Source organism: Phaethon lepturus, unplaced genomic scaffold (assembly GCF_000687285.1).
Source record: "Phaethon lepturus isolate BGI_N335 unplaced genomic scaffold, ASM68728v1 scaffold29982, whole genome shotgun sequence".
Lineage (NCBI taxonomy): Eukaryota > Metazoa > Chordata > Aves > Phaethontiformes > Phaethontidae > Phaethon > Phaethon lepturus.
In genome coordinates this window covers 21-9,431 of record NW_010521692.1, presented here as the reverse complement: position 1 = coordinate 9,431, position 9,411 = coordinate 21, and the positions used below count along the sequence as shown (strand labels likewise).

At 54.6% G+C, this 9,411-nt stretch overlaps 1 protein-coding gene across 1 annotated transcript in view; it reads right to left on the bottom strand.

Annotated features, from left to right (window-relative positions):
• Positions 1-8,793, bottom strand: part of LOC104616560 (diacylglycerol kinase zeta-like) — a gene marked incomplete at its 5' end in the record, with an annotated part of 19,184 nt that extends 10,391 nt beyond the window's left edge. Inside the window, 14 exon segments of the mRNA XM_010281607.1 lie at positions 248-326; positions 819-959; positions 1,372-1,485; positions 1,895-1,955; positions 2,484-2,566; positions 2,840-2,935; positions 3,225-3,296; positions 3,389-3,505; positions 3,792-3,863; positions 4,311-4,379; positions 6,531-6,587; positions 6,930-7,007; positions 7,805-7,900; positions 8,617-8,793. Coding sequence (XP_010279909.1) covers positions 248-326; positions 819-959; positions 1,372-1,485; positions 1,895-1,955; positions 2,484-2,566; positions 2,840-2,935; positions 3,225-3,296; positions 3,389-3,505; positions 3,792-3,863; positions 4,311-4,379; positions 6,531-6,587; positions 6,930-7,007; positions 7,805-7,900; positions 8,617-8,793 — 1,312 coding nt within the window.
• Between the last annotated feature and the right edge of the window lie 618 nt (positions 8,794-9,411).

Sequence of the window (9,411 nt, the reverse complement as noted above, 5' to 3'; positions counted from 1 at the left end):
TCCTCGGCCCACGCCCCCCCAGACCCGGCTCGCCAGCCAGCCTCAGCCAGGAGGCAGCCCCCAGCTCTCTTCCCATGCAGGCACCCCTCTTCTTCCTCTGCAGCTTCCACTTGCCCCTCAGGTTTCACCTCCAGCCCTGTCCCTGGGGCAATCCCCTTGTTTACTTTCCCGAGGAGCGTTTTACAGGCCCACCTCTAAGGCACCCCATCACCACAGACCCTGCCCCAGCCCTGCCACCTCCCCATACCTCGGGATTCATGGAACTCCAGCGTCACCCGCGCGTCAAAGCCAAGGCTGAAATAGTTATTAAAGACATCCAAGGGGAGCTGAAATGGAAAGGAGGAACAAAGATAAGGCTGCCAGCATGTGGCCACGGCAAAGATGAGGTCAGGCTATAGCAGAGCCATGCACTGTGCTCATGAGGCTGAGGGAGTGGAGGCTTGCCTTCCCCCCAGGAAAATACAGAGGTCACCAGCCTGAGATGACGGCCCAAGGGGACACAATCTGCTCTACAAGATATCTGCAACCACCCATGTTTCTGCTAAAGGAACAGTCTCAGAGGAGACCAGGCTTATACCTGTTGCAAGCTGTGGTTAAAAAACTCTGGTGAACATTTAGTTCTGATCTCTACAGAGATCGGACATCATGGCCTTGCCATGAGTGCCATGGGCCACAGCCATGAGGAGAGGCGTGGAATTAGAGCAGGGCAATGCCAGCCCAACACCGTAGCCCCAGGCGCTGGGGCTGGCTGAGCCACTTGGAGAAGGAGAACGCAGACCCCCAGTGCAGGGAACAAACACGGAGAGGAGGTGTCCCACCTTGTCAGTGGCCACCTCATCCTTTTCCTCAGGGTTTGCGTCAGGGTTTGGCTCCACATGGAGGTTCCAGCGATCAAGCTGCACAATGTTTCCATCTTCCACGTGCGACAGGATCTTGGACAGAGGCTCATCCGTGTAACCCTGGTGAAGAACAGGACTTGGTGAGTCTCCTACTTGCCTCCTGCAGAGACACCCCAGAGACAGTGGGCTTTGGGAAGACATCCCAGAGCAAAAGATGTGAAAAAGATTGATTTTACTTGAAGGCACAACAAAGTGGGACTTTAAATTTAAAACAATACATCTTCCTTCTAAAAATCTCCCAAAGTTTGAAATAATGATTGCTTTTGTTAATGTCCTAATAGATTATAATCTAAAGCAGAATAATTCAAATGTCAGAAGAACAGTAACATCCAAATGGCACTTACTTGTTAGTCTGTATTTAGGGAAAGTCAAAACACCCAGCCCATGCAAATCCCCACCCATGTGTCTGGAACCGGAGTCGAAGGGCTCAGCCCCACTCTGTCAGCAGCAGTTCCTTGTGCCCGTCACTTACCCCACCCCAGTTCAGCGTCCTGGCCAAGTCGTTCCCCGTCCCCAAAGGTAAGATGGCCACAGGGGGAGGTGGGTTGAGGCGTAACTCGTCCAGAATGGAGAGTATCCAGCCCACCTGCTCAAGCAAGAGAGTGCAAAGAAACAGTTGGTTATTTCAGGGACTGGCAGGCAGGTGGAGGTGACTTGGAGCACTACTGATGGCAGAGGGGCAGAGACAGGGTCCTCTTAGCTACCATCAAGGCTACTCACAGTCTTTAATGCTCCAAACGAGTGCTGTGGGAGATACGAGTAACCCCAGTGAGGACACACGCCCCCAAAAGAGCTACAAATCCAGACATGCCACAAACTAGCACTCCCTGGAGCAGTGCATGAGGAGACCCACGGTATCCAGTACCACCAGCTATACCATGGACACACTGCGCACATTCTGCCCTGTTCTGGATTACAGTGAGGAGGGCTGCTGCTGGCACTGGAAAGGCCTGGCGCAAAAGGCACTGCAGGCACGAAGGGGCTGGGGGACTCACCGTGCCATCTCCCCCACACGCCAGGATCCGGAGGTTGTGGACCTTGCGGTACAGCTCCAGTCTGCAGGGAACAGGGAGGGCAAGGAGGGGAGGGAAGAAGCACCAAAGGTGTTACGCAGTGCAGGGGTTTGTGCCCTCACAGAGCCCCGGCATTCACAAAGCCACGTGCGTGTCTTCCTCCCCATCACCACACCAGTTCACAGCAGTGGGCAAAGCCACAGTAACTTTGGCTTCACCAGCTCTTGCAGAGGAACAGCGGGGTGTCCACAGTCTGCATACACATAGATAAATGGAAATGCAGCAAGCAGATAAGACTCATGCGACATTAACTGAACATAATGAACTAGGTCTGGGAACCTCACCCCATGGCTGGTCTCTTCACCACTAGCCTTAAGATTAGACCAGCCCTGGGCAGGAAACACCAACTGACCACAATGTATCCTAGAGAGGCCTCTCAAGGCATTAACCTATTGGAGGTCTCCTTGTACAAGGGAGCATCAGGCCTCTGGCAGCCATGGGAAGAGCTCTGGGGCTGAATCTCTGGGGCAGGAATGAGGGAGAGAAGGGTGCTGCCCCCACCAATACTCACGCCTCCTTGGGTCCACCCTGGCTGAGGTCAAAAACTTGCCGTGGGTTGAGATACCACATGAAGGACTGGATGATCTTGGCTCCCTATGGGGAGAAGAAAGGCTTCAGGTAACAGAGAGTTCCCAATGGGTGGAGAAGGCAGCATCTGGTCCTGGGGACAGGCCAAGACAACATCATTCTGGGGGGACTCAGGCAAAGCCAAGGCTGGGAATTGCTGGGCAGCAAATTGGCATTGTGGTGGTTGCCTTGACTTTTCTGCAGCTGAGACATCATCGAAACTATGATGAGACCTCAGCAGCCAAATGGCAATGCCCTCACAGAGCTGCCTCCTCAGGGAGATGTAGGACAAGGCCATACCTGATTCCCACCACTCTTGGGATTCACAAACACCAGCAAGGGCTTCATGAGAGGAGCTGGCATGGGCTTGATGACAAAGGGTTTCCACCTCCCTTCCTGCAAGAGACACCGCAGGTCCTTCAACAAACCTGGGGAAATGCGAACTCCCACTTCCAGATGAGCCCTAACATCATGCAGGTCAGGAGTGGAAGGAAGAGAATATTCCAGCCACCCCATAAGCCTTATAGCTGGGATTTGCCCTGCCAGCAGGCACCCTCCCTCCACCTCACCCTCCTTAACATCAGTGCAGACCCAGCAAAGCCCCTTGTTTCCCAGTCTGGCTCCTCACCACCCAGTCCCTCTGCTCTTCCAAGACAAGGTCGTTCCCTGTCCCCTCATCTCTTACCTCAGCTCCCTTTTTGCTGGATTTCCGCTTGAATGATGTCCTCTTCTTCTTCTTACTAGATTTCAGTGGATTCTAGAGAGAAAAGAAACAAACCCAAAAACTCCATAAGGAGCTGCAGGGCAAGGAGGAGCCATGAAAGAGCCGCAAGAGCTGAGAAGACTTACCTGGGGCCGCCGGACCCGCAGAATCCAGGTAGGAGGAACAACAACAGCAGCGTGAGCCCCCAGCGAGCAGGGCTCTTCGATGTGTTGCAGCATGAAACATGACACTTTGCTGTGATACTGGGGAAGGAGAGAATACAGACAGAAAACTCAGCTGCTCAGTTTGCTGGGGACAGCTACCTTCTCCTCCTTCCAGCTCCCCCATGCCAGTGCAGGGATTGCTGGAGGAAACCATGCAGGAATTTTGTAATGAGAAGGCAATGAGGAGAAAGCAGTATAGCCCCTCCCAGTAAGAGGAGCTGTTAAGGGCAGGGTGCAGAGAAGCAGCTTGGGGAGTCCCAGCAGAAAGCAAAGGTCATTAGGTGCAGAACAGGCTGGTGAGATGTTCAGTGGGGGCTTTGCTCACCGCTTGCTTGCACCAAGAACAGCTGATGGCTACAATCTCTTTACTGTGGAAGGCAAACTTCTGCTGGAAACCCTGCAGAGGGAAGGATAAGAGGCTTAGGGAATTCCCTCGCAGCTTTCTACCATCCTGCAGGACTTTCCCACCACCAAGACAGACAGTAACAAAGGGACCGTGCCTGTAGCTGGAGCCCTCCGGATCCCTGCCAGATAACCCCAACCACCACCATGGCAGCAGGGAGGCCACTGTGCTCTGTAGGGTGTCCCTATTGCTCAAGGAAAGCATGTCAGGAAGACAGTCCCCTCCAGGATTGATTGGGCCCAGAGGGAGAACAACTCTATGTAGGAAGCACTTATGTAGTACTTCACTGTGTAAAAACAGGGCACGCATCTTGGTTTTTGCTGTAGGCTGCTATGCCAAACAGGAATGGTGGGATGTCCCTGGTCCCCAGCCCTGTTCTCGTCTCTGGTTTGACCTTAGCTTTCCTTCAGGCTGAGAAAAAAAACCAAGATGTCTTCTCACCTTGCCACACTGCCGGCACTTCCCTTCCTGCCGCCGCCGGTGTACCCAGTGATGCCGGACAACGATGGGCTAAAAGGAAAAGAAGAAAAAAAGAAAACAAAAAGTGAACGAAAGTCCCAGTGTATGAGGGAATGCAGGAACAGGCAGGAGGAATGGACCCAAGCCAGCCAGGACCTCTGCTCTTGCAGCAAGCCCACTGCTCACATGCACCAGCCCCAACCCTCTGGGAGAAGGCAAAGCCAAAGAAACAGGGAGCAAGAGGCCAAATTAAGGTGCATGGAGAAAAGGGAATTAAAACCAGAAAAAAAGAAAAAAAGGAAGGAGGGGAGGGAAACTGAAGACTGAGAATCACCCAAAGCAAACAGTAGCATGGAGCGCTACTTTGGCCATAAATCACATCTCCGTCCCTTAACTTCTCTGCCCAGATGCCCCCAGTGCCCAGCTGAAAAACGTGCTGGTGGAAGGTGTGAAAACTCCCAGGGAGACACAGTGTGTGCCCACAGTAACAAGATGGAAGTGCTCACAGCTAAGCAGCGAACCACCTAGCTCCACGTTCCTCGAGGAGAGCAGCAGCCCCAAAGCCCTCCACACCCACTTCACCCTGTGCTTTGCCCCAGGGCGAGTCCTGCCAGCCTGCCTCAGCCCCTGCCCGCCTGCCCACAGCTCACAGGCACCTTCTCTCTGCCTGTAGGCTTACGGCGGGTGAGGGCTGGGGCTTGCAGGAGGGATTGTGAGGGGGTCAGAAGTTTTGTAATGAAGTACCACATTTCCTATATCCCACCCTCCTCTTCCAGCCCTGGACTGGGAACGGCATTGCAGGGAGGGCAGCAAAGAGAGCAGAGGGAGTGTGAGTTCACAGCCCAGCACGGTAGGGCCCAACACCTTGCTCTCGGCAGCTTTTGGGATCATGATGATGATAGAGGCAGAAATTGGCAGGAGACTTAGGTCAGCTCCAGTGTTGCCTGCTCCGAGTGCAGCACATGGGAGAGGACAAAGAGTCTTGTTGGCTTTAGCGGACATTAATCTGGTGGGACCAGAAGCGGGGGGGGCTATCCCCTGAACTCAGCTCTGGGTCCCAGCAGGCACATCTAGGGAACGGGCTGACCCTGAAGGGGATCCCTGGCAGCACAAAGGCCAGAAAAGCACCTTTCTAGGGAAGCAGGAGAGAAGAGCCCTTGGAGGAACTGAGAAGTATTAGAAAGACAGGATGGAGAAATAGGGTTTGTGAGAAAAAGAAGGAAAACCAAGAAAGAGGAGGGAGAGAAAATTTGTAGAGGTTGGAGAGGGGGAAAACAGAGACAGAAGAGTGAGCGGAGGCAGAGAGCTGTCAGCAGAGCTCAGAAAGGACGTGAAGGACAAATAAGGGAGCTGGGCTAAGAGTGATATGGGAAGGAGGCATGGCAGGAGAAGCAAAGGAAGAAAGGAAGGTTTAAAGTGATGTTGCAAGCTTCACCTTACCAGCTCACACTGGCATTTCTGAGTGGCAGCCCTGTGTTTGAGTACCTTTCCCCTACTGCGTCTGCTGTGCCAGCACAAGCACAGTGTGGCGGCAGCGGCTGATACCAAAACAGCCCACGACTGAGCCATCCACACTCACTCCAGAGCACTGCATGGGCTACACTGGCTCCACAGGCTAGAAGGTGAAGCATGAAGGCTGACAGGTGCTTCCACCAGTGCAGCTCAGCAGACAGGTCCCAGGCCACCACTTACACCCAGTACATTAAAACACAGGCTAAAGGGGTCTGACAGCACCACTCTGGGCATGTTCCACTGCTACCTGGAGTACCTGTGGCACCCAGGTCAGGGCTGAGTGATAAAGCCAGAATTGAGCCTGTACCGCTTCCTTCCAAATTGTGGGAGACTTAGGGAACTGCTGTTTGCCACAGCCTCCTCTATGGGCTTGGGGACCAGCACAAGGGGGAAACAACTCTCCCAGAAAACACATCTCACAGGTTCCCGTCATGTCGATGCAGGAGCTCTAGGACATGCAAACCAGCAGATGCTCTGCATTTGCTGCCTGCGAGCTCCTCGCTCCTCACACCCAGTCTGCTCTGCTGCCTTGCAAAGAAACATCCCTTTTACCGTGCCACCCCCCTGGAGCCAGGAGACAGCACAATGCCTGCACCCTGATGGGCAACGTGCTGGCAGCATCTGATGTTTTTGCCACCAAAGTGGAAAGCAGAAGGCAGATGTGGGCAGCGCCCCAGGCACATCTCTCACCTCCCGTACGTTCCGGGATCCCGACTCCCTGAAGGAAGGCTTGCAGCGGAAATTTATCTGTAGATTGAACATACATGAAAGAATCAGTAAAACCATCATACCCGAAGGAAACCTACTGGAGTTTACTTTACTACAGCAGGCCCAGAGCCTCTGGACATGTTCAGTGCTTGCTGCAAAACCCCTCACATATCTCTGTTACTGAACAAAATGGGGCCTGGGGTCCCAGTCATGTCACTAGACGCTCCTTTTGGTATTGTCTCCCCAGAAGATCCCTCTCTGTAATGACACACGGCAGTTTTCCAGTCTTCTTGTGTTTCACTACCCAAGAGGAAGGGCTGCCCAGGAAAAGGCTGTTACAGCTTTGCAAGCCACAGAGAGGGCTTAACAGGCTCTACTCACTTTCTCCAGCTGTTCAATGCAGGGTGTATGCACTACAATCTTGCAGGCTGCACACTTACGCCTGGAGAGAGGTTTTTGCTGGAGGGTGAGAAAAGAGGAGGGAAAACATGCATGTGAATAGCAGTCTTCAGAGGCCTGCAAGCTCAGCCTCCCATCACACCTCCTTCATATACATCAGGATGCAGAACAAGTCCTATATGAAAGTTAGACACAATCTAGAGTCCTTGCAAGTGAAGGGGTCCAAGCATGTGCCTAGAGCAGATGCTCTCAAGTCTGGGACAGGGCAGGGAGGTGCTCTCCTGCTGTCTTATCGCACAGTCCTTGGCCTCTTCTGACACTGCCTGAGAGCACCATGGAACCTGCAGGCCTCCCATGGTAAGCCCCATGGGCAGGCACAGGATGGCATCAGTGCTCCATGTCCTGCACCACAAGCGGGGCTGAGCCTGCAAGCTGGGAGGGAGGACTGCGGCAACCCCATAAGATCAGTGCTGCCTGCAGGGTCAGGAGGCAACAGGCCTGGGTCTCCAGCACTCCCTTTTCTCCTCTATTGAAAGATCTTGGATTCAGATTGTCCCTCTGAGGGTGTGGGATCCCAACAGGCTCTCCCTGGAATATCATCGTATCACCTCCAGGTGAGCTGCAACCCTGCGTCAGGTTCCCATTGCAAACTGAGCACCAGCACTGGCAGAAACTGGAGATACAGCCCTCCAGCACCCAGAAGTAGGAGAGACACACTCCCTGCCTTGGCAGCCCCCCAAGACCCCCAAGTGTCCCCCAGCAGCAGCAGCAAGGCCTTTGCGGTCTCTCCACCCGGTGGCAGCACAGCCTGCATCTGCAGCCCTTGTCAGGGAGGCGGGTGACCCCAGGTGACTCACCAGCAGCTTTGCCATACAGTTCTGCTCCCCAACGTAGCAGAAGTCCCCAGAGACATTGGTCTCAAACCAGATGTGCTCCCCATAGACCGCAGTCTCCTGAAAGGCACAAGACAACGCATTTGTCTGAGAGCACCTCCAGACGGGCATCTGAGCCCCTAAAAGGCTTTGCGTGAGGGACAAGATACTGGACAATGCTGGGGGGTGGGAGGTTGGAGCTACGTATAGGCCAGGAGACAAGATGCACAGAACAACCAGGGCCAACATCTGGACAGAGGAAACGTCACAAAGCTGCTGCCATGGCCCACCTGTTGGAAACAAGAGGGCCCCAGGAAACCACCTCCAAGACCTACAGTCCCATTGCAGTGTCCTGCACAGGGGACCTGCTTCCATCACCCCCTGAGAGGAGGCATCAGGGCAAATTCAATGCAGGGGACTCTCCCGAAACAGCTTCTTTTCTACAACCTCAGGGTGCAGCTTAAAACCTGCCAGGCTTTGCCTGTGAAGGAGCAGAGCATTGCTCCTGCTGCTTGGCCCCAGCCACCAGAAGACCTTGGCTGCCAGGAGCAGAAGAGCTGGCGGTGGAATAGCTACGCCATCCTCCCAGGAACCACCTGTGCCTGCACAGCCTCTCCTTGCAGCATCAAGGGGTGCTGCCAGCAGCACAGATGCTGGCACCAGCTGGTGGCAATGTCAGAGGCCATAAATGTGTCAAAGCCAAAGCCACCTGGGAAGCCTCAGGCAGGGAAGTGCCTGCTGCTTCTTGGCCAGGAGCCCACTCCATGCAACACCCAGCAAAACGCACTACAACTTACGCTCCAGTCCACAGTGCTGCGTATCTGCCTCTCTGAGTCGCTCCTCAGGGCTAGCGCAGGGTTTGGCTGGGCTACCATGTGCTGGAGGCTGGACTTGGCAATAGCTTTCCTGGAAGACACAGGAGGGCTGGCTATTAGATCAGGGGAGGAGGAATATGTGCAAAGCACAACCTGCTTCTAGGATGGATGGTGAGGCTGGAGCAGAAAAGCCTCCTCAGGACCAAGTGGCTGGAAATGAGGCGAATCTCCAGCATCTCCGGCCGAGGAGTACCCGCTCCTGCAAGGCAGCCCTGTGGGATGAAGAGGTGCTGGCCACGTTGCTGACGGCTCAACTAAAGACACCCTGCACCCGGCAAAAAGCATAGCCTGGGCCTGCTGGGTCCAAGCTCTTGGGGATGACAGGTCCATTGAAAACAGCCTGGGATGCTCCACCAAGCTGTGGTGGTGGGGTTGCCTTTGCAGGGACAACCCAGAGCTCTTGCTCCACTGAGTCTCCCTGCAGCCCTCCCACACCAAGGCATCTCAGAGCCTGGGGCAATTCTGGGGACCAGTACAACTAGTCGGAAAAAAAGCAGCTGCTTGTTTGGGGCTAGCGAGCTTGTCCCAGATGTGCTAGGGTGGAGAAAAGGAGCAGCCGAGCCGGCCAACTGGAGAAAGCATGCATCTCCAGCCCACAGGCAGGCCTGCCACCTCCCTCTGGCCCCGGGCCGGCAGGCGAGGATGCCCGCAAGCCCTGGGGGGCTGCACCGAGAGCATCAGAGGCAGTGCTGCCCCGAGGGGGAGATGCTCAAGGGA